The 24,530-nt window shown below is 39.0% G+C and overlaps 1 protein-coding gene across 1 annotated transcript in view; it reads right to left on the bottom strand.

Moving 5' to 3' along the window:
• cacna1fa (calcium channel, voltage-dependent, L type, alpha 1F subunit a) overlaps nt 1–24,530 on the bottom strand; it is a 57,831-nt gene that overhangs the window by 22,130 nt on the left and 11,171 nt on the right. The window contains exons 7-27 of the mRNA XM_034124143.1: nt 23,997–24,193; nt 23,343–23,446; nt 21,844–21,986; nt 21,221–21,289; nt 21,065–21,128; nt 20,948–20,974; nt 19,937–20,097; nt 19,118–19,343; nt 16,313–16,520; nt 15,219–15,339; nt 8,971–9,046; nt 8,607–8,670; nt 8,314–8,371; nt 8,121–8,217; nt 5,878–6,007; nt 5,710–5,769; nt 5,040–5,146; nt 3,424–3,511; nt 3,034–3,141; nt 1,603–1,655; nt 998–1,144 (exon numbers count right to left, since the gene is read on the bottom strand). Coding sequence (XP_033980034.1) covers nt 998–1,144; nt 1,603–1,655; nt 3,034–3,141; nt 3,424–3,511; nt 5,040–5,146; nt 5,710–5,769; nt 5,878–6,007; nt 8,121–8,217; nt 8,314–8,371; nt 8,607–8,670; nt 8,971–9,046; nt 15,219–15,339; nt 16,313–16,520; nt 19,118–19,343; nt 19,937–20,097; nt 20,948–20,974; nt 21,065–21,128; nt 21,221–21,289; nt 21,844–21,986; nt 23,343–23,446; nt 23,997–24,193 — 2,308 coding nt within the window. The remainder of the gene's footprint in view (nt 1–997; nt 1,145–1,602; nt 1,656–3,033; nt 3,142–3,423; nt 3,512–5,039; nt 5,147–5,709; nt 5,770–5,877; nt 6,008–8,120; nt 8,218–8,313; nt 8,372–8,606; nt 8,671–8,970; nt 9,047–15,218; nt 15,340–16,312; nt 16,521–19,117; nt 19,344–19,936; nt 20,098–20,947; nt 20,975–21,064; nt 21,129–21,220; nt 21,290–21,843; nt 21,987–23,342; nt 23,447–23,996; nt 24,194–24,530) is intronic.

The following is a 24,530-nucleotide window of genomic DNA, read 5'->3' as shown; positions in this document are numbered from 1 at the left end:
TAGCTACAATGCTACAAGAAACAGAGTAAAATAGACAAGAGTAATGCAGATGAAGTAAGCTATAAACATGTCAGAATACAATAAGCTAAATAATGCAGAGAATATTCTAAAGGACCAAGTTAATGCAGGAACACTAACATAAAACAATACAATTATAACTTGGAGAGGATCTAGAGACACGTCAGCTATCTTAAAGGTCCCATGTCATGCTTTTCTGGTTATTACCCGTCCCCTTGTGTGTTATGAAGGTTTTTCTGCATGTAAACGGTCTGCAGAGTCAAAAACCCTCAAAATACACCCTGTTGCGAGTAAAACTCTAACACAGAAAAGACCTCCCCAAAACGCCTCGTTGGAGATTTCTCATTTTCCAATGTTTACTTCCTGGGTATCGCTACGTAGGGATACCCAGTAGCCACGCCCAGAGCTATGGCCGCACCCTCTGCCAGCCTTTCACGTAACAAAGCTTCCCAGACCTTTCAGCGATTCATGTCGGATATGCACAGCGTCGGGCACTGAAGAACGATGCTGTTCCTACTTTGTTTGGACCAGCGGGAGATTCGGGTACACAACCTGTAAGTATTCATTGTTGTTTGTGTATTTATGATGTTTAAAACAAACAAGGTATCTACCACGACTGTTTCAATGGGTAAACGTTTTTCGGGCTGCTATGTTGGGATGGCGGAGAAATGCTCTCTGCAGACCCATTCTCACAGCGTTATAAACCTTTTTCTTACTCAATATCAAGCCACACTTATTGTTTTTACTTCGGCTGTGAGTGTTTGTGTGTGCTCAAGATGAGTTTTGCTGTGTCTCACTGTATCGTCGACACGGAAGCCCTGTCTGCTCCTCACAGCAGCTCGCAGCAGAAATGGCCATGACATGGGACCTTTAACTCAAAAGATAAGACTGAGGCTAGAAATATTCAGTTTTTCTATATTTATTGTCAAAAAACAGCCTCATCCTTTTCATTATACAACATTATTAAGTTAGTACTCACTGTGGCCAGCCTTCAAACGTGGACACGGTGAACAGAGCCAGCATCCCCATCAGCACGTTGTCAAAGTTGAAGTCACTGTTCTCCCAAATCCTCTCCTTCACCATCGGGTGGTTCATGTCTCCGTCTTTATACACCACGAACGTCCCTCTGAGAACATACACACACATTCATTTAACATCTGTGAACACATGTTAAGAATTCATGTACAACAATCAGTATATAAAGGAAACTGTAGGTTATGAAACCAGAGAAGGGGGATAATATTTCCAGAAAGAAACACAGAATTTACGATATTTGATTAATAGATTATTGAGAAACAAATATGGATTAAAGTGGTTTATTAACATGAAAATAATTGCAAATTTACAATAAAAAACCTTCATATTCTCAGAGATTATAAGGTCTTACATTTGCCAGAAAACAATTTATCAGAAATTGTCTTAAATAAAAGATACAATTACTAAAAGTAACACAACTGCTTCAATTTTTAAGGTAGGATGAAACTGATCCCAACACTTCAGTCTCAGAGTTTTGACTCAGAATACCCTCATCCCCGACTCTGCGTAGTATGTTATGTAGAGAAATTAGTAGAAAATAAAACTGACCTGCACTCAACAGGATTGTGTTTGGCTTCATCTGTGCAGCTGTAGAATCTGCCCTGTAACGATCAACACAGGAAGGATTAAAACATTAAAGAAAAAGTCACTAACACTAAAAATAACTGAGCTCAGAGGAAAAACTCTACAATATAATGCAGTCCAATACAACTTGTTTGTGAAGCTCAAAAGGTTTCACTGTTTTCGAAGTGTTCAAATGAAAATATGTAATAATGTTTGCTGATGTCATAATTAAAGGTGTTTCTATTTGTTGTGTTGTGCATTGACAGACATGAGATGGACAGAATATTAGAGAGACAAATACATTTCACACACTGAAATAATGAAACAGTAAAAGTAAGAAAACAATAGAGAGCAATACAACATTATTACATGGCTTAGTTGAATACTCGATTCTGATTGGTCAATTCAGAACACGTGACACGTTGTTAATCCAGAACAGACAGACCGCTGTCAAGGACTTATTGACCGTTGTTAAGGACGCTCACATCTGCACAAAGAAGTCCGGTCGATTGAACTGTATACAGTTTGGCCATTTTTTAAAACTGGGACAAGAAAACAGCGGAGAAGTAACGGGGCAGAAATAGACATCCATCCATCCATCCATCCATCCATCCATCTTCTCCCGCTTATCCGTGGTCGGGTCGCGGAGGTAGCAGCTCCAGCAGAGAGCCCCAAACGTTCCTTTCCCTGGCCACATCAACCAGCTCTGACTGGGGGATCCCAAGGCGCTCCCAGGCCAGCAAAGAGATCCCTCCACCTGGTCCTAGGTCTACCCCTCGGTCTCTTCCCATAGACATAGACATCAAACGGCGACACATATTCAGTTGCCAGTTACTTTGGCATTAGGGCACGGATATCTAGATACTTTCCAAGGTTTGACATCATGAATTGTGCTACTTTTAAAGCAAGCAACGATGTTTTCAAATCTGTAATCAAAAAGGTCTGCAAAAACGCAATCGAAGCAGTTCCTGCCGTTGCTACGTTAGTTCAAACGGTAACAACGGACTATTTTTCTTAGCGGATGCATGTCATTTTAAATAAATAATAGCCTACTATTTTTTAAATCAATAAAAACATTTTCTAAATCTATAAACAGCATTTCAATTAATATTGGGAGTCATATCGTTGCTTTGTTGAGAATGTGGCCGTGTAATAAGTGGGATAATGTGCAGCGAGGCGGTCATTATGGGGAAAAGAACACCCTTTTCCCCATAATGACCAAGTCGCTGCACATTATCCCTTACTCACCAGAGAGAGCATCAGTACAAAATAATGAATTAAAGGCCTAATTAAATGCATACGTTTTCAGTTGTTGTTTCAAAATATGTCAGAACAGTTGTATTATATTGCACCAGACTGTACAGGTGTATCTGATACAGTCTATAATTAAAGTGCTGACAGGTGAGCAGCAGGTACCTTGAAGAGCTGGACTCCGATACACGCGAACATGAACTGCAGCAGCGTCGTGACGACTAAAATGTTTCCGATGGTTTTGATCGCCACGAACACACACTGCACCACGTTCTGTACACAAAGAAAACACACGTGTTACTTTATTTACATTATTGAATTTCATATTCTGTTCTTGTACATATCCAATATTCTATTGACATGTATATAGACTTTTTGCACTACTTTCTACTTTGTATTTTTGTATTTTATTATATATGTTGCATTGTTGGAGGAGCTCAGGTCAGAAGAATTTCATTGCCATTTCTACGCTGTAGCTTTGTGCATATGACAATACAACCTTTGAATCTTCAATCTACTTACTTCATATTTAATTTGGATTTAACAGGAGTTTACCTTCAGTCCTTTGGCTCTGTTGATGGCTCGGAGAGGTCGGAGCACTCGGAGAACTCTGAGGATCTTTACCACTGAGATCGCACTCGAACTGAAGGAAGAAAAATGAACATATTAACCTGATAAAGGATTCAAAATAAGGCAGATTTAGCTGGGAAGTACATTGACTTAAGGACATGTACATTAGGGTGGTTCTTAGTGCCATGTACATTTTCAAATTCATTTATTTTAAGCTCCAACCACCGGAATTCGTTATGATAGTCAAGAAAACTCTCCTGGTGAATTTTATTCAAATTCCAACAACATTTACCCCTCCCTCATCGACCTTGAAGTTTAGCCTCAGTAGGGTGGTCCTTCAAATTGAAAGTGGGAAAGTCTAAGCTCCAACCCCGAGAATTCATTCTATTAGTCAAGAAAACTCTCCTGGTGAATGTTTTCCGACTTTCAATTTTAAGGACCACCCTAATGTACATGAGGTACTTTACTCCTTTTACTTTTGGCACTTTAAAGGTAGGGTAGGTAAGTTTGAGAAACCGGCTCGAGATCGCTAGAATTTGAAAATACACAACCGGAGAAAATCTGCCACTTCCTTACAGAGCCCCTCCTCCAACACACACGAACGCGCACATGACCAATGAGGGCACGAGATAAGTTTGTGCACAGATGGAAGGCTGACAGGCAGGTAGGCCATCAAGTTATTTTAAAATGATTGGTCGTGCTTTTTACAGTATTACGGCTTCCACAGATGACATTTTTTTATGGATTTTTTGTCAAAGCACTTCAGATATTCATTGCTATCGGGATGTTAAGAGCATTCCATGGAATATAACAGAAAGTGTATCTCGAGCCGGTTTCTCAAACTTACCTACCCCACCTTTAAGTATATTATTATTGCTAATGATTTTACTTTTTTTTTAAGTTTTGAAAGCCTGACCTTCATTTGTAGCAGTATACCACAGCGTAGAAATACTCTATAAGTGTCTGAGTACTTTGACCAACTCTGGATTTAAATGTAAAGAAGCCTAGAGGCTAATAAGAAGAAGCGGTGACTCCATTTGTAGTTTGTTAAAATAAGACATATATATAAAGAATAGATAAAATAAAATAATGATATTTTTATAAAAAAAGGAAGTAAGAGTAAAATATCCGATAAAATATTAAATGAAATAAAAATGAAATAAAAATACTAACACAAACTTAAGTTAAAGAAAATGTAAAAAAACATAAAATAAAAATACTTATGTAAACATACAAATAAAAATGTGCACATAGTACAAAATTATGTGTTTTATAATATACATATATGAGGCTTAATGTAGGACACGGATAGTTGCCTTAAGTTGTATAAAAATGTATATATATCTTTATTTGTATGGGTTTTAGGGACACTTTTAGATTTACAGTATATTGGGGCATTTTTGCCCCTTGCCCCCCTTTATGAAACTGACTACAATACCACCATTATAATATTGGCTGTGTGTGTGTGTGTGTGTGTGTGTGTGTGTGTGTGTGTGTGTGTGTGTGTGTGTGTGTGTGTGTGTGTGTGTGTGTGTGTGTGTGTGTGTGTGTGTGTGTGTGTGTGTGTGTGTGTGTGTGTGTGTGTGTGTGTGTGTGCTCACTGTAGGAAGAAGGAGGCGAGCGACACTCCGACCACCAGCAGGTCCAGGAGGTTGAAGGCGTTCCTGCAGAAAGAGCCGGAGTGCAGAAACATGCCATACACCGTCATCTGGAGAAAGAGAGGCGGGGAAATACAGATATTTAGGCTTTACTGTCCACACTAAAGTGATGAAATGTTGTTTATGTTACACTACATTTCAGAGGGAAGTATTGTACTTTTTACTTCACGAAATTATCCAAAAGCTCTAGTTACTTTGAGTTTATGAAACACAATGCATCGTTAAATTAAACTGAAATCAGGATAAACATCTTAATATGAGCTCTATTGCAACCAGCTACACCTTTTAAATGCATCCTACAAGTTTCTGCATCAAAATATGTGTATATTTCTTTTTTTCTTCACACATTTCATCCATACGTGTTAGTGTTCTTCATGATTCAAATTCATTTTGTTATAATAGTTTAAAATAGAACAAGGTCAGGGAGTACTTAAACTTTCTTTATACATATGTTTACCTAAGTAAGACTTTAAATGCAATACTTAACTTGTAAGAGAGAGTTTTAAATCATGGTATTATTACTTTTGCTCATGTTAAATATCCTTATTGTTTTTCCACAACTCGACATTTTAGCACATCCACATTTTCTTAGTTTCAGCCACTGCAGTGTTACCTTGAGTACAATCTCCACGGTGAAGACTGAAGTGAAAACATAATCAGCGTAGCCGAGCACCTGAGGAAGAGAGACGGACATCAGCTCTGGATATGGTTTGTTTTGAAGGTGAGTAACGATCAGATGGATGTGTTTTAACTGCATGAATCTGAACGTGGTCTCTCTTACGATGTTCCTGAATGAGTGAGACTTGATGGGATCCTCAGCAGCCAGAGAGATGCTGCTGAGGATGATGAAGACGAGGATTAAGTTGGTGAAGTACGGATGATGGATGAGGTTGTGGCAGGCGACACGTAAACTAAAAATGGGAGGGAAATTACAAAAATGAACTGGGTTATTTTAGTTTTGATCTATTGGTGTTAAAATGCATTACCATTCACATCCTTGAGCCTCACTAGGAACACTTTTGTATTTTTTACATTTCCATTATTTTGGTTTGTTGATTTTATAAGGCAAGGCAAGGCAAGGCAAAATGGCAAAATGACATTTAAAAGCAAAGATACATGAATTAAAGTCACAGTGCAGTGTGAGATACACACATCTGAAATGTTTAGCTCTGACTCTCAATCATTGCTCACTTTTTAGCAGAAATAGTTTTCTATCACCTCCCTTTCTTTCCTCTTTCTTGTTTAACTTATTCTTTAGTTATTCCAAGTGTTTCATGCTAAGCTAACCCCCCTTTGGAAAATTATAATCTGACCCCATGGTACCTTTTAGTTTTCACCGAAACTATTCCTCTGTTTTATTTTTAAATGCACATAGTTAAGTTGACCTTGTCTTTCTAGGACTTTTTTGGTATCCTCCGTGAACCAGGGTCTTGAAACCAAAATGGATTCCTGTACCCCATGGTACCTTTTTAGTTTTCGCCAAAACTATTCCTCTTTTTTTTTTAAATGCACATTAGTTAAGTTTAAGTTGTCTTTTCTAGGACTTTTTTGGTGTCCTCCGCGAACCAGGCTCTTGAAACCAAAACGGCACACGTAGGGGACTTTAACCACCTACGAGGGGACTTTAACCCCAATAATGACTTTAACTACCTACGGGGGGACTTTAACCCCAATAATGACTTTAACTACCTACGGGGGGACTTTAACCCCAATAATGACTTGAACTACCTACGGGGGGACTTTAACCCCAATAATGACTTGAACTACCTACGGGGGGACTTTAACCCCAATAATGACTTTAACTACCTACGGGGGGACTTTAACCCCAATAATGACTTGAACTACCTACGGGGGGACTTTAACCCCAATAATGACTTGAACTACCTACGGGGGGACTTTAACCCCAATAATGACTTGAACTACCTACGGGGGGACTTTAACCCCAATAATGACTTTAACTACCTACGAGGGGACTTTAACCCCAATAATGACTTTAACTACCTACGGGGGGACTTTAACCCCAATAATGACTTGAACTACCTACGGGGGGACTTTAACCCCAATAATGACTTTAACTACCTACGGGGGGACTTTAACCCCAATAATGACTTGAACTACCTACGGGGGGACTTTAACCCCAATAATGACTTGAACTACCTACGGGGGGACTTTAACCCCAATAATGACTTGAACTACCTACGGGGGGACTTTAACCCCAATAATGACTTTAACTACCTACGAGGGGACTTTAACCCCAATAATGACTTTAACTACCTACGGGGGGACTTTAACCCCAATAATGACTTTAACTACCTACGGGGGGACTCAACACAAGGCAATTCAAAGTGCTTTACAAAAATCAAAGACATTAAGAAAATGGCATTAAAAAGCAAAGATAATAAAAGTTACAGTGCAGTTTAAGATATTAATAGTTCAATTAAAATCTATTATAACCTAGCGTTTAGTATAATAAAACCAGTTAAGAAATAACACCAGTGGCATTATGTAATCAACAAATATTTGGTATTCATTATCAGAAATGTTTTTAAAATATTGAAAGTGAAAGTGGAAAAAAATATACCGGTAATATATAAAAATACTTTACGGAAGTATAACAAAAATAAAAAAAAACATTTCTTTATGAAACAACTGTGGTGTTATTTAAACAAACCTGAAATGTAAATGAATGAATAATTGATGATTTAGGTAGATTATAGTTTTAACTTCAAAAATGATATTAATAAGATATACAGTTTATTGACAGACATCTTTTAACTCTGAGGACTTTGGAGCAGCTTCTTATTTTGAACTGTTTTAAGAACAGTGGAATTAAAGAGTAACATATAATACTTTTCTAAAACTTCAAAGTCAAAGTCAGCTTTATTGTCAATAATTCTACATGTTGTACATCCAGAAATATCGAAATATCGTTTCCCGCAGTCCTACAGTGTGACATATATACATTGTAGACTACAACTTGCATTGTATAATATGTGATTTGATGTATGTATGATGTTAGATTACCAGTTTTTCTTTCCCATAATGAAGAAGGAGCTTCCGTCCGGGATCGGGACGATCTTCTCTTTTGGCCCCGAGAACTCAGGCTTTATCGGAGCAACTCCTGCAAAAAAATGAGGAGAAACAAGAGAAATATAAGAGACATTTTAACATATTTAATCATCATATTGTAAGCTTGTCCTGCAGGATTCACACTCACCCTCCAGACCCTCGATCGCCCTCAGCTCCTCGTTCTCCTGCCAGTCGTCCTCTTCAGCCTGAGACAAAACATCAGCTGTTTAGCAAAACTATGGAGGTAGATCTGTCTCAGTATTATCTGTGTGAACAGATCCACAATCCTCATGTTCATATATATTGCAAAATAAAACAGATCTGCAAATTTACAAACAAATTCCTCAAAACAAAAGGATAGACAGTACTTCCATACACCACCCTTTATTTACAAAAGATGTCCAATTTGGTGCAGAAAAATAATTCAAAAAGAGAATCTACCCCTGTGTCTTCTTCCTCTTTCTCTTCATCATCATCCCACTCTTCCTCGTCGTCCTTTTTCTCCCTAAAGAAAGAATACAAAATTAAAAAAGATCCCAACTATAACAAAGTATCTTGTTAAACATATATCACTTGTAAATAGGATACCTAATGTGTGAGATTGTGTTTGGTATTAGAACATACATTAATGAAAATATGAAAAAGATAGTATTATTTCCATCTGATCCCAGTTTCACTCTCCGTCTATAATGTGTTTATAGCTGTGTGTGTGTGTGTGTGTATTATACTGACATCGCATCAAGTAGGAGTCAGTAGGAAATGTGTGTAAGACCATAGTTATTATCATCTCTGTGTTAAAACGTACTCCACTACTGCTTTCCCGCCACCTCCTGTTGCCAAGTTGTCCACAGCGATAGCCAAGAAGACGTTCAGCAGGATGTCTGATCTCAGAGTGAAGGAGTTCAATTTGTTTAAAAGCACATCTGTAATTGTCTTCTACAAGGGGGTCTCTGAATGAAAACAAAGGTGCAATCTAGAGTTTGTTGTGCAGCAGCGTGGGATCATGGGAGTTGTAGTGTTCAGCTTCTCTCAGTGTTCATGATTCAGGAGTGTCTTGTCCTCTCTGATATAACGCAGTAAAAATAGTGAATACATTTTCAGTTTGACTTTATACATCTGTGTTATCCCTACAGCTTGTTTCTCTGATACCTTTAGATCCAGATGTCCCAATCACTAAAATCCTTCAACCAGTTAAAAAAGCACCATCAAGTAAAAAGAGTTTGGTAAAATTGTGGATCGAAACTGGATAAAAAGTCCGTTTTGTGGCTGCCGAAGCGAGCTCAAAGGAGATACAACGCCATCGCAGGACACTAGAGGACACATTACCTTAAAGGGGACCTATCATGCAAAATGCCCTTTTGTACGTCTTTTATAAATGAATATGTGTCCCCGGTGTTCCAGGGAACTCACCAAGTGTCAGAAAACACAACCCTCTCTATTTTCCTCCATACCCAAATCTCTAAAAAAGGGGCTGCAACGGATCTGATAAAAACTGATCCAGATTTGAACACTGTCCTGACGTCAGGACGGTGGCGCTACGGCTATTGGGCCAACTCCACCAATCAGGAGGAGACAGCCACGGCCATTGCCGTTCGAAAGCGCTGGAGACGCTGTAGTACATATGCCAGGCCTGTAGATGGTGCTGTTCTCACTGAAACAGCCCTTGCAAAAACAGAGCTATAAATTGCATGATCTGTTTGGTATTTTGAAACAAAAAAAGTATAAATATGCCTTATATAGGTATGGTCTGAAGTAAAAAGATATGATTCTACACTGTATTGAAGTAAACATGTATTATTTTGAATTGTATTTTAGTGAACATGTATTGTTTGAACTGTTTTATGTAATCACAACGGTTTTGGGTAATTATATATAGAAAGGATATTCTTACTTTCAAACTCACTGATCCAGAGATTCTGTTTCACTTGGCCTTTTTCACCCCTAAAAGCCAGATGTTGTTTTTAAGTTGTTAAAGACATCGTTAAATAGGTGAAGAAAAGTTTAAATGTCTGAAGGAGGATAGTTTATGTGAAAAAACCCCATGGGAAGGGAATGTAGAGTAGATAGGGTGGAGATAAACGTTGACTTTTGACCTTAGGGGACTTTGGAATTTCAAATTCTGGTGAAGAACTATTGAACCCGGCCAGAAGGGAATCCAGCCAGTCAGGACACTTGGGGGAGGTGATCAGCTTACACAGCTCCTCCTCACGGACTCTCTGATTCGCTTGGGAGGAAAATGGGAAGGAAGAGTCGACTGATCTCCGCCCCAAAAAATAGATATGAATACTGATGTTTTTGAGTGTAAAAATGCTTTTTGGTTTGGTGAGTTGGTTTGATCCCGATATCTGTGTCCGCATCGCATCACAAACCTGAAGTCACTTTCATCTCGTTTGATGAGTTGGTTTGATCCCGACACATTTATCCGCATCGCATCACAAACCTGAAGTCCGGAGTACTCGAGTACTCTGTATAACTTGTATATGTGTTTGGTTTCCTACTAGAAGTAAACTCAGATCATTTGTTATAACTTTGATTCCGGTGTTTTCAATTCCTTTCTTAATTTAATAGAGATCCAGCCTCATCCAACGAACGGCGCGTAGCAGAGGTGTTCTGCTCCAACAAGTGGTGACTTTCCCGACGTGATGGGAGCTGATCTCTAGAAAGGGACACCGATAGCCAGGGGACAGAATCCAGTCCAGGGGGAGGACACAGAGATACTGTTGACAACTACACCAAGGCGCCATATACAAAAGGTGAGCAGACACCTGTTTTGACTATCAAAAATCTGTGATTGATTATACTAAAATGTTTAGAGTTGTCAGCAGCGTTCTCAGTGTTCTTAGTCACGGTGGGAAATACAATACATATTACAAGTTGGGGATATTGGGGAAGTGCTTAGAGAAGGGTATTCAGTCCTGGACCTAGAGCAAAAATAGTGTTTGAGAGAGGCGGGTAGATAAGTCCCGGCCCTTCACTCACTAAATACGAAGACTGTAAGGCTGTAAAAGAAGTATAGGTTAAATTCCCCGTAAGTCAAAATAACATTGATTAATACGGTTGCTTTACAGTGCTTTAATTAAAGACTACGAAGGTGTAAAAAACAGAAGGGTTCAATTCCCCGCAGATCATGATAAGATTGATTAATGCGGTTACCTTTCGTGGTGCTTTAAATGTATAACATTTCTGTAATTGTTATATGGTGGGTGATAGAGGAGGAGAGAGACGCGACCTCCAACTAATTATTTGGAACGACCGAATCTCATCACAAAACTGTTGTGGGGATAATCAGGCTCATTAAACGTGACGATAAAGAGATTTTGTTGACTGAGTTTTAACTCCTGGCCTGAAGCCGCAATCGCCGTGAGGGGATTGTAGAAGCTTGCTTCTGGAAGTCACGCTATCTGTTGAAATAAACATCGCACAATAAAAATTTGCCTGACTGAAATATGATAAGGTATGAAAAGCTCTGTGTGATTTTTTTTAAGTCAAATCTGTGTAATACTTGAGAGAAAAATCCAGTAAAAAGAACTGTGGGTAAAGAATTGCAGAAGACATAGAGACAGAGAGCAACAAGCAGGTGGTATAATGTCTGAGACCCTACCTCCACCCTACGGAGATAATAGCTCACAAATGCCACTTATGAGTATCCCATCTAATACTCCTAAAAGAAAACACATTGTTAGACCTGATATTCAGGGAAAAGGAATGTTGGAAATAGTAATGGCAGATATTGAAAATCTTAAACTGGATCAACCAACCATGTTAGTGAACCCTGCTAATATGGAGCTAAAACAGAGCGATAATATGATAAGGACTATTAAACTGACCCCTTTTTGGAAATGGGATTTTCCGTTACACAACAGAAGACTCAATTCAGGCCTTAAAGAACGCTTTACAAACAAGTCAGGGAGAGTTAAATGTGGTGCTATGTTGCTCATGAGGGAGCTTACACTTTTGGGAAGAGATCTCCCCCTTTCTCTGCTCCTGAGGTGCTGCAGACTCACAGCAGCACACAGGGTCAAAGACAGGCATGACCTCTGGAGAGGAAGACAATCTAAATCTGAACAGACCACAGAGCCCATTAAAAGGTTTTATGGCCTCAACACAGAGAGGAAGATCTGGAGATTGTAAGGAACTCTCCCAAACTACCCACCCCCACCCCATCACAAGGGGAAGACTGTTCCTCTCACCAATAAACAAATCATCTCTTAACCAAGTCAGATTTCAAATATAGCCATAGCTCCAGTTGTTAAGAAAACAGGGAGTACTACAACATTCTGAAAAATTGAATACTAAACATTTAGAATTAAGAGAAAAATTGCACAGTATATTAAATAAATACAAACGAACACGTATCAACATAAGTCAGATAATATAGACGAGGTCAATCATGGAAGAAGGCTGACATTTAATGCCTGATATATAAGTAATAGTAATAATAAATATATAGCTGATATTAAATAACTGATGTATAAGGCTCGATATTTCTGAAATAGAACGCCGTTAACGGTGTTCTATTTCAGAAAAAGGGGGAAAAGGATAGGATATACATCAGACAATATGTATGTGAGATTATTACGTTTTTAGGAGAAATTTATCAATTTAAAATACTAGTTTTGGTATTTTTTGTTTTGTTTTGTTTGTGGCTTTTAAGAGAAATTGATACATTTAAAATAATCTAGCTTTGGTTATTTTTTGTTTTGTTAGTTTGTTCCTTTTTTGTTTTATTTTTATTTTTGTTCTATTTTTTATTTTTATTTTTTATTTTTAATTTTTTAATTTTTTATTTTAATTTTTTGTTTATTATTTTCTGCATAGTCTCTTGTCCACACTCCAGTCTAGTTGGTGCCGCCAATAAACACTAAAGAAGTAGAAGAGATGATTTCAAAACCATATTTCCAGCAACTTAAGGGCTTGGTATGAGACTTCTCCACACAGGCTGCTGACGCCAAAAGGGGGACCCGAGAAACACAAGGCCAACACAGCAGATTACGTCTGGTTGGAGGGGACCTCCCATGCCGTCCGCCTAGATGGAAAGGGAGACAACTGGTACCACTGGAGCCAGTGTGCGGTCGGGAAAAACACCTGCGAGGACCCTAGACGACATCAGGACAGAGTTGGCCCTCGTCGCGAGGACCCTAGACGACATCAGAACAGATCTGGCTCTCGTCAAGGCAGTCGACCCAGGAGGCGCCATCAGCGGACCAGAGGAGGAGGATCGGGAGGACATCTCTCCAACAGTCGACCCGGAAGCCGCCATCAGCGGGCCGGAGGAGGAGGATCGGGACATCTCTCCAGCATCGACCCGGAGGCCGCCATCAGCGGGCCGGGGGAGGACAATCAGGCCACATCTCTCTAGCAGGCACCCCAGAAGCCGCCGTCAGCGGGCTGGGGGGACGAAGACATGGCAAACCAAGACGGCACAGGGAACTCCATTTCCCGCTGAAACAGGTTGATATAGCCGGTGTGGAACTTTGTCTGAACAATCCATTTTTTGGAGGAACTTTCAACTTTATTTTTATATCCCATAAAAAGGGATTTGTATTTTTTATTCTACAGAACTATGTGTTACCAAAAGAGGGAAAAGTATGATAATGTCTTTTCTAATTTCTGTGGCTACTTTTATTGCCATTTTAGTGACATGTGGTTGTTGTTGTGTGCCTTGTATCTACTCATTGTGTGTTAGACTCATCAGTTCCACCATTGAGGGAAGAGTAAAGATGACTCAGCGGACAAGGACTTTGCTTTTTAGACATATTTTATTCTCCCTCCACTGTCATAAGAAGTTGTTGTTGTGGACTGTTCCTAAAGGTTTAAAGTGCTCTATATCCCAGCTTCTGATGGGTTTATATAAATGTTGGGACAGACACAGTAAGAAAAAAGAATGACAGTGGTAATGTTTCAAATGCTATATGTTGATCTCGTGAGGTGAGATCAAAAGAGGGATTGAAGTAAAAATATATGATTCTACACTGTATTGAAGTAAACATGTATTATTTTGAATTGTATTTTAGTGAACATGTATTGTTTGAACTGTTTTATGTAATCACAACGGTTTTGGGTAATTATATATAGAAAGGATATTCTTACTTTCAAACTCACTGATCCAGAGATTCTGTTTCACTTGGCCTTTTTCACCCCTAAAAGCCAGATGTTGTTTTTAAGTCGTTAAAGACATCGTTAAATAGGTGAAGAAAAGTTTAAATGTCTGAAGGAGGATAGTTTATGTGAAAAAACCCCATGGGAAGGGAATGTAGAGTAGATAGGGTGGAGATAAACGTTGACTTTTGACCTTAGCGGACTTTGGAATTTCAAATTCTGGTGAAGAACTATTGAACCCGGCCAGAAGGGAATCCAGCCAGTCAGGACACTTGGGGGAGGTGATCAGCTTACACAGCTCCTCCTCACGGACTCTCTGATTCGCTTGGGAGGAAAATGGGAAGGAAGAGTCGACTGATCTCCGCCCCAAAAAATAGATATGAATACTGATGTTTTTGAGTGTAAAAATGCTTTTTGGTTTGGTGAGTTGGTTTGATCCCGATATCTGTGTCCGCATCGCATCACAAACCTGAAGTCACTTTCATCTCGTTTGATGAGTTGGTTTGATCCCGACACATTTATCCGCATCGCATCACAAACCTGAAGTCCGGAGTACTCGAGTACTCTGTATAACTTGTATATGTGTTTGGTTTCCTACTAGAAGTAAACTCAGATAATTTGTTATAACTTTGATTCCGGTGTTTTCAATTCCTTTCTTAATTTAATAGAGATCCAGCCTCATCCAACGAACGGCGCGTAGCAGAGGTGTTCTGCTCCAACAGGTCCTACACTATATTATTCAAATATAGCATGATAGGTCCACTTTAATTAAAACTACACGTTGTTCTAGAACTACACAATCTATTCAATATTTCACAAAGGGCTAGTCATTTTTAGATATTGCAATGTGAAGATTTGACATATTATATGTTTAAATGTTAATATATTCTGGTTTCTTTACTCCTCAATGAGTGCTAATCTTTGGGAAACATCAGACAGCTCTTTAAAGGATACAGTTACCGCAGACGAAGAGGATGACGAAGTAAATGCAGACCACCATGTTGGGGAAGATGGGTCCTCCGTACGCCATGATGCCGTCGTACATCACAGCGTTCCAGTCCTCTCCGGTCAGGATCTAAAGACAGAGGGACAGACATTTAATATATACCACAACAAATGACTGTGAGAGGGCAATACAATAGGGCCTCATTTACCAATATGTTCAAAACATTTTTTAGTTAAATTTGTTCGGAAGATAGAAAAGTGCAAAAGTACAATTAATTATAAATAAATCCTAAAATATGATACGACTGTAGAAGTTAAGAAACACAGTAGCCAATCATTTTGCACAAAAATGTCAGCAATCATAGAACGTGATGTAGGTTTTAATAATTCTTAAGAGTGGTGGTAAATAAGGCTCATAAACGGAGATATTAACACCAGAACCGCCAACGGGTAAAATGTACCCGCGATTAGAATGCATTGATTTTCAAGGTACAATGTTCTTTTATTTATCATACTAGAACACAGAGTTAACAGTGAGTTTTGATCACACAGTGATGAAACGTATACCAATAGAATATGTGGACTCTCAGCTTTCATATTATATCTAGTTTGTGCAGATAGCATGAAGTATGATATATTGCTAACGTGAGTTATGTGCAAAGTGTCTCTCTATAACTATCTATCTATCTATCTATCTATCTATCTCTCTCCCTCTCTCTCTCTATCTATCTATCTATCTATCTATCTATCTATCTATCTATCTATCTATCTATCTATCTATCTATCTATCTATCTATCTATCTATCTATCTCTCTATCTCTCTATCTCAATCTATAAGGAAGCGCAGTAAACAACAGGCGTTGCTATAGCAACAAGTCATGTTTATGTTTACGCGCAAGATCAATAGCGCAAAAATCTTTTTTCAATCTGACTTCATATTGACCATTTTTAACAACAGAGGGTGCTACATAACAGACTTTCAGGAAAAGTCACGGACTGGGAGACTTGAATATTTTGTTGAAAAAAAGTTACATACAATCAAGAAACAGCTGCGGGTAAAATGTACCCGTTGGCGGTTCTAGTGTTAAGGAGGTGTTAATGACCTGGAAGCAGGTGAGCAGAGCCTGAGGGAACGAGTCGAAGGTGCTCCTCTTCATCTGCGTCTCGTCGAAGTTGAACTTTCCTCCGAACAGCTGCATGCCGAGCAGAGCGAAGATGATGAGGAAGAGGAAGAGCAGCAGCAGCAGAGACAAGATGGCTTTCATGGAGTTCAGCAGAGAGTTCACCAGGTCAGACAGAGCCGCCCAGTGCCTGGAAACAACACACAGATCTATATCAGTTCCTTTTTCATGCAGCTGAGTGGAAATCTATCGCTATTAAGACATGGTGTAACTAAATAGAAATAATAATGTGATTTAATTTCTTGAATATATTTATAGGATAAACTTAAAGGTGGGGTAGGTAAGTTTGAGAAACCGGCTCGAGATCGCTAGAATTTGAAAATACACAACCGGAGAAAATCTGCCACTTCCTTACAGAGCCCCTCCTCCAACACACACAAACGCACACATGACCAATGAGGGCACGAGATAAGTTTGTGCACAGATGGAAGGCTGACAGGCAGGTAGGCCATCCAGTTATTTTAGCCGGGCCGGCTAAAATGATTGGTCGTGCTTTTTACAGTATTACGGCTTCCACAGATGACATTTTTTTATGGATTTTTTGTCAAAGCACTTCAGATATTCATTGCTATCGGGATGTTAAGAGCATTCCATGGAATATAACAAAAAGTGTATCTCGAGCCGGTTTCTCAAACTTACCTACCCTACCTTTAAACAAGACCTACTTGCTCAGTGTTCACATGGTGATCTTTGACCGTTTTTATTTGTATTACCTTTTTTGATTTACCTCTATTTTTTACTTTTTAAATTGTACTTGCATTTTTATTTTTTATTTGACATTTTAATAATTTTTTAATTTTTACTTTTAATGTAAATTTATAAATTGTATTGTTATTTTTATTTTATTTTTTCTTATTTGAATTTTACATTTAAATTGTTCTTGTTAAATGTAACAAGTGGATACAAACTCATTATTTATTTGAATTATTTGATTTTGAATTATATTTTATACATACATATACATATTTTGCATTTACCAAATATTATGCTTTCTGCAACTTTGATATTGTATTGCCATTTCAATAAAGTTGAGATTCATTGTGCCTCTTTGTCCTTCCGCCATTAGCTTTTTTTTAACCTTAGGAGGTTAATAATTTTATCTCTACCAGGATCTAGTCTTTCATCACTACAAGCAACTCTTTCTCTTAGTATGTTTTTTGAATCCGTCCCCCAGATGTTTCGCCCCTAATCTCAGCCCCAGTTACCGGGTCATCTTGAAGATCATGTAAAGTTTTAAATCTTGTTCTTTTATTTAAAGGTGACCTATCATGCTATTTTTAGGCAATAGCATAGGTCTCAGATATATACAAATATACAAAAAACATGTCTATGAAGTGTTTTGCTCAAAATACCAAACAGATCACCCATTCTAGCCATGCCTCATATCCCTCTATTTCACTTCCTGTTTCAAAAGTGCTGATTTGGGGTATAAAGCGTTAAAAAAAAAATTGATAAAAAAAAAGGAGGGTCTGAGCTCATGCGGGACCCGGCAGCTACTGTCTAAACTAAATACTGCCGTGATGAAACGCCATATCATGGATTATCAAGGATTATTTCTGAAACAGTATGGAGCTCAAAGGCTTTCTCTCTTGCCGGTTATACCACAAGGTGAGTTCCTTTTTATTTCCTGCTTCTTCACACACATGCTGGAGGCGTGTGGTGCAGTGGGTTGTGTGTTGGTTTTCGGATCAGGGGGTCACAGGTTCAAACCCCAATACAATCAGCATGTCGTTGTGAAAGACACTTCACCCAGCACTCAGTGCTCTGAGATTTGTTACTAACTGTAAAGTACTTACTCATCACTGTACCCTGTATGCCAAGGCAGGTCTGCCTTCACTTACTGGTCGGAGGCTCAGTCATTGGTACATATTCATATATAAAGCCATGCTGGGTAAACTACCGACTTATATCTGCTCTTTGATCTCACAGAGAGTGGCAAGTAGCTATTGCCTGAGATCCCAGGATGTGTTTTTATTACATGTGCCAAGTGCTAGGACTGTTTTAGGTACTAAAGCTTGTATGTGCGCTGCTCCTCTAGCTTGGAACACCATGCAAAACATATTGAAACTGAGCATTTTGATTCCCTTGCATCGTTTTAAAGCACGGCTGGATGAAATGTTATTGGATACCTGTCAATGTAAATAGGTTGCTAATGTATACCCCTGTAATTATGTTGTGATGTCCTTTTGTTTTCTGTTTGTTTTTATGTGTAACTAATGTACCGCAGGTCTCCCTTGAAAAAGAGATCATTGATCTCAATGGGATTTTTTAACCTGGTTAAATAAAGGCTACAAACAAACAAACAAACAAACCCCAAATTGCTCCTGTGGGGATTGCCCACAGTATTGAGTATGTAAGTCGCTTTGGATAAAAAGCGTCTAACAAGTGACAAGTGACATGTAATGCTCTCCAGTACAGGTTAGCTCTGAGTGTTAGCGATGCTAATGTAAACACAGACCATATTACGTCCAAAACAGTCAGGCATTGTTTCTGATAGCAACGTTTCTGATAGTGCCGTGGGTCCACATTTCTGATATTACGTCATATCTGACGCAAATCTGGATTAGCCCCGTTTTTAGAGATTTGGGTACGGAGGAAAAGAGAGAGGGTTTTATTCTCTGACGCTGCGTGAGTTCCCTGACACACCGGGGACACATATTTATATATAAAAGACATCAAAAAGTGCATTTTGCATGATAGGTCCCCTTTAATCTCAGCCCCAGTTACCGGGTCATCTTGAAGACGCGCAGCAGGCGGATGCAGCGCAGCACGGAGATGCCGATGGGGGGGATGAACTCCATCTCCACCAGCAGCGTCTCCAGGATCCCCCCAAACACCACGATGCAGTCGAAGCGGTTGAAGAGCGCGATGAAGTAGATCTGCAGGCCGAAGGCGTACATCTTCAACAGCATCTCCAGAGTGAAGAGGAGCAGCAGGACCTTGTTTGCCCGCTCTGAGGAAGAGGGGGGGGGGGGGGGGGGGGGGGAGAGTCAGTTAATATACAGATTAAGTTAGAATACCACACTGTTGCTAAAAAAATACAAAGTATAGGAGACATAGGACACTATATACATTACACAAGAGTGCAGAGTAGTTGCAGTGTTTTGTATGTATGGAGTGTGATGATAAGATTACATTTAAATACAAAAAATTCAAACATTTAAAATAAAATAAATAAAAACAATTAAAATGGATAGAATGTAAAAAAGAAAACAATTTTAAATTAAATAAACTTAAAATGTCTTCGTTTTACATTTTTATTTACACATTTTTTTTTTGTAAAATGTAAATGTTGAAGTAATAAATAATATTATTTAAAAAAATGTAAAATAAAAAAAATAATAATAATTTAAGCTAAGAAATATGAAGACTTTTTATTTTAAATGCAAGAAAATTGAATCAGAGTTCTCTGGGTTATTGCTTCTGGCATGACAGATTTTCTTTTTCTTTTTATCTTAAAAAGACTAAATAATTTTTGTCTTGAATCAAATACATTACACCTATTATTTATATAAGTGTAATGTAACATGAAGAACAGATTCTCACCCTGCATCTCTGTGAGCCACTTGGGCTGCCCGTAGTGCTCAGAGGCGCTGGCCACCGTGTTGAGGAAGACGAGCAGCAGCACCAGCCAGTAGAAGTTGCTCGTCTTCACCGCGACTCGGCAGTTCTTCCTCATCGTGTGGTTCAGCTGGCACAACTGGTCACTGGAACAAGAGAGGAGAAATATTTGAGTTAAAAGGTCCCCTATTATACTGTTTTTCATCAATATATTATAGGTCTCAGATATATCCAGAGCCTGTCTCTGATTGGCTGCAACGCCAAACAGATCATTGCAGCATCCCATAATCCCCTCTGTTTCAGCCCTGTTTCCAAAGTGCTGATTCTCTGTCTGTTACTTTAGATGAAAATAAGGAGCCCCTCCCCACGCCCCTCTGAGAGATATTTGGTTAAAAAGAACACAATGGTGCTCTAGGAGGAGATTCAGGTGATAAGGTGGGGGGGGGGGGGTCTCTTTACACAGAGGGGACACATGTTGATGTATAAAAGACATGAAAAAGTGGATTTTGCATAATAGCTGACCTTTTTGACTGGGTAGGAGTGATTGGGAATAAGCTGTTTTCATTAATTTCACAAACATATAGTGCGATATTGAATCATGAACATGCAATTTACTATGCCTATTTTATTTGAACTCTTGATTTAGGGGGCGAGACGGAAGGATTAACAAAAAATACCATGAGGTCGATTTTTTACAATAAAGTTAATGTTTGTTTTAGAAGTTTAAATATTCACATGAGGCATAATGTAACGTCTACTTTTGTTGAATTTAAGGGAACGCTTCAGAGAAAGTTTGACAAATTCAGTTAAATAAACTTCTGAAAGTGGATTTTGGACGTTTTCTTTCCCCAAGTCTGAAAGAAGACCTATCAAAATTGACCAGTACATGTTATTGCCTATACAGTCTCACCTTAAATGAGACATACATGTAAGGAACTTCAGGATGTCAGAGTACCTCTTATGATTGCATGTGAGAAATAAAGAAATTGATCTTACCAGAAGCTATTGGCCATCATCTTCGCCCTGAGGAAACAAGAACATGTTAAAGCATTATTGACTTTATTAACACCAGTCATGAATTAATAGAAATGAGTTTTTTCTCAGTTTCCTTACATGAGAGACGCACAGAAGCCGTTGTCGTCGTCGAGGTACGCGATGTCATCGTCTGAGTCTGACTCTGAGGAACACAGAGGAAACAACCGGCTGTTTGAGAAATCCTGTCAAATGAAATGTACTAAAACTACTAAGAAACAAAGAGAGCTGACGTACCTCCTCCGTCCTCACTGTGCTTGTACCAGCCGAACTTCTTCATCATCTTCTTCTTCGCGATCGCAGCACCTATAGAGACAAACAGAGGATGATTAGTTTCAACGTGGACATTTTGTACTACGATAATCCCCAATTATGGTATCTTGTGTACAATTTTTTATGTAATAGTTAATTTAAAGTGGATCACAAAGAACAGCTGAATAAATATTTCCCGTGGAATTTAATTTCTAATATTTCAAAACTATTTTGAGGATTTTTTCTATTTATTTCAATGTATTTAAAACGTTTTTATTGAAGTATATTGATTTAAATATGAATTTATTTTACCTATATATACTGTATCTTCATAAAGTATGTTTATTTATATCCTCACACTTTTTTATTCGTTTTTTTATGTTCTTTTTTACATTTTTAAAGGAATACGAACTGAATATGTAAATTAAAATCACCCAAGGACACTGTACAATTTGTTAAATATTCTAAGAGGTAAAAGAAACAGAACATGATAAAAACACAAACATACCATCATGGAGAAGACAATTAAAGTGGACACAATGATAGGGACAGGTTATTGCAATTGATAGTTCATACGTATAGTTGAATGTGTAAATGTTTTGTCTCACGTTTGTTCCCCTCCTCGTCCACGTCCTCGGCCTCGATCAGCCAGTCCATGTATCCGATCATGTCCTCCTCCATCTGTTTGCTCTCCTGAGCTTGCTGCAGGTCGCCCCGAGCCACCGCCTTCTCTCTCTCCTTGGAGAACTCTCTGTGCACACAAATCAGTATCGCAGTCACAAACCCTATTTTTCCCACAGTCGCAAAATATCCATTATTACACTAAAGCAGGGGTGTCCAAACTTTTTTTACTGAAGGCTGCATACAGAAACATTTACGAATAGCTGGGCCACTCACTAGAGGTGAGTTGCCTCATTAGTTAAAGGGGACCTATCATGCAAAATGCACTTTTTGATGTCTTTTATACATAAATATGTGTCCCCGGTGTGTCAGGGAACTCACAAAGTGTCAGAAAACAAAACCCTCTCTCATTTCCTCTGTACCCACATCTAAAAAAAAGAAGAAGAGGGGGGTGCTAACAAGCAGATCCAGATTTATCGCTCCTATAACGTCATTGGCGACATCCGGCCAACGTGACACGTCCCAACCTATCGTCTCCGGCACACGTGACACGTCCCAACCTATCGTCTCCGGCACACGTGACACGTCCCAACCTATCGTCTCCGGCACACGTGACACGTCCCAACCTATCGTCTCCGTATACAGTCGCAGCTGTGTGTCTGTGTATTCAGCAGGATGTTTGCTGGAGGCTTAGAATAAAGTTGTTATATATATAATACATATAATGGCACTGTTCTAGCGGTAAACACTTAAGAAAGAACATGTCAAGCTATGTGCTGTATCAGAAACAATGCGCGGCGTGTTTTGGGAGTAATATGCTGTGTGTTTACATTAGCAAGCATGCTAACACTGAGAGCTAGCCATGGAGCTAACGCTGTAGGCTACTGGAGAGAATATGTGTAACGTAATGTGTGGTAAACCCTGCGAGAGAGAAAGGTTTGAGCTCCATACTGTTTCAGAAATAAAGCTTGAAGTGGTTAGGAGCATAACATGGCATTTAATCACCGCAGCGTTTAGCAGGTGATTACCCGGTACCAGGGGAAAGCTGCGTGACGCTACAAAGGGGCGTGGCTAAAGCAGAATCAGCCTGTTTGCAACAGGGCTGCAAAAGAGGGGTATGAGCAGTATGAGGCATGGCTACAATGGGTGATCTGTTTGGTATTTTAAGAAAAATCTTCACAGACATGTTTTGTATAGGTATGGCCCTACAATATATGTTTCCAATATAGCATAATAGGTCCACTTTAAATAATGTAAAGGCTTTTTAATACGACTTAAAGCTTCATTTCTAGATTAAAGAAATCCAAACATTTCAGACTTTTAACATCATTTAAATCCTTATTTCTAGATGAATTAATGTAATTTCTTTTAAGACTTTTTAGGGATCTGAGTAAACCCTGAATGTAAGGGATTCATTTTATTTCTCACAACCCACAGTAAATAAAACAATAAAAACACAGTTGGGTTAAAAGCTGCAGCGACTCACCCGCTCAACACACCCAAAACGAGGTTGATGATGAAGAAAGATCCGAAGATGACCAGAGAGACAAAGTAGATCCAGGGGATTTCCATCCCGATGGCATCGTTCATCTGAACAGAAAGGTCAGTCATTTTAACAACTGTTTGGAAAATACTGAATGTACTCTTCCAATATCAGAGTAACATGATAACAAAGGTATCCCAACTGTAGCTGTGTACATGACAGGATGTATGATTACCTAGAAGAGCATCAGGACTGTTTTAGGCATATGATAGCTATGTGATTAACATGATGATTCAGCCTCTATGGAGATAGACATATGACAAGCATGATCATTTCTGACGTGGAGCTAATCTGAAGTAAACATTGAATACTGCTTTCTATTCCTCCATCTTGTGACTGTGTAACTCCCTCTCTTGGATATCAGCATGTGAAGGACACTGTTCAGGAACTAGTTGATGCTCTGTTTGTGATGACTACTTCCATTCTGGAGAGGATCACAAATACATGGATCCTGAGATTGAAGCTCAATCCGGGGACCAGTGAGTGATTATTAAAAATGTTAAGTATTCAATTTTTTTTTGAGATTTTGAGAAAAAGTCAGAATTTTGAGGAAAAAGTCAGAATGTTTAGATGTTGCCCAGGAGCATGTGTGTGTACCCAGTAGAGAACGTCTGTCCATCCCTCCATAGTGATGCACTGGAACACCGTCAGCATGGCGAAGAAGATGTTGTCGAAGTTGGTGATTCCTCCGTTAGGCCCCTCCCACCTCCCTCTGCACTCCGTACCGTTACCGTCACAGAAGCGTCCGCTGCCGGCGAACGCACACGGCGAAGGATCGTCCTCCACTACGAGGCCTGCAGCAGAGAGACAAAGCAATGAGCACACACCAGAGGTGGGAAGTAGTGGAGTAAAGTACTGATACCAAGTACTTAAGTACAGTAACGAAGTATTTGTACTTATTTTTCTGACGACTTTATACTTTTATTTCTTACCTTTTTACCACAAATACCTGTACTTTCTACTTCTTACATGTTGAACACAAATACCTGTACTTTCTACTTCTTACATGTTGAACACAAATACCTGTACTTTCTACTTCTTACATGTTGAACACAAATACCTGTACTTTCTACTTCTTACATGTTGAACACAAATACCTGTACTTTCTACTTCTCACATTTTCCAAACAGG

This window comes from Trematomus bernacchii, unplaced genomic scaffold (genome assembly GCF_902827165.1).
Source record: "Trematomus bernacchii unplaced genomic scaffold, fTreBer1.1, whole genome shotgun sequence".
In the NCBI taxonomy this organism is placed as follows: domain Eukaryota; kingdom Metazoa; phylum Chordata; class Actinopteri; order Perciformes; family Nototheniidae; genus Trematomus; species Trematomus bernacchii.
Note: the sequence above shows the minus strand (reverse complement) of the source record. Positions and strands in the feature narration are given on the sequence as shown.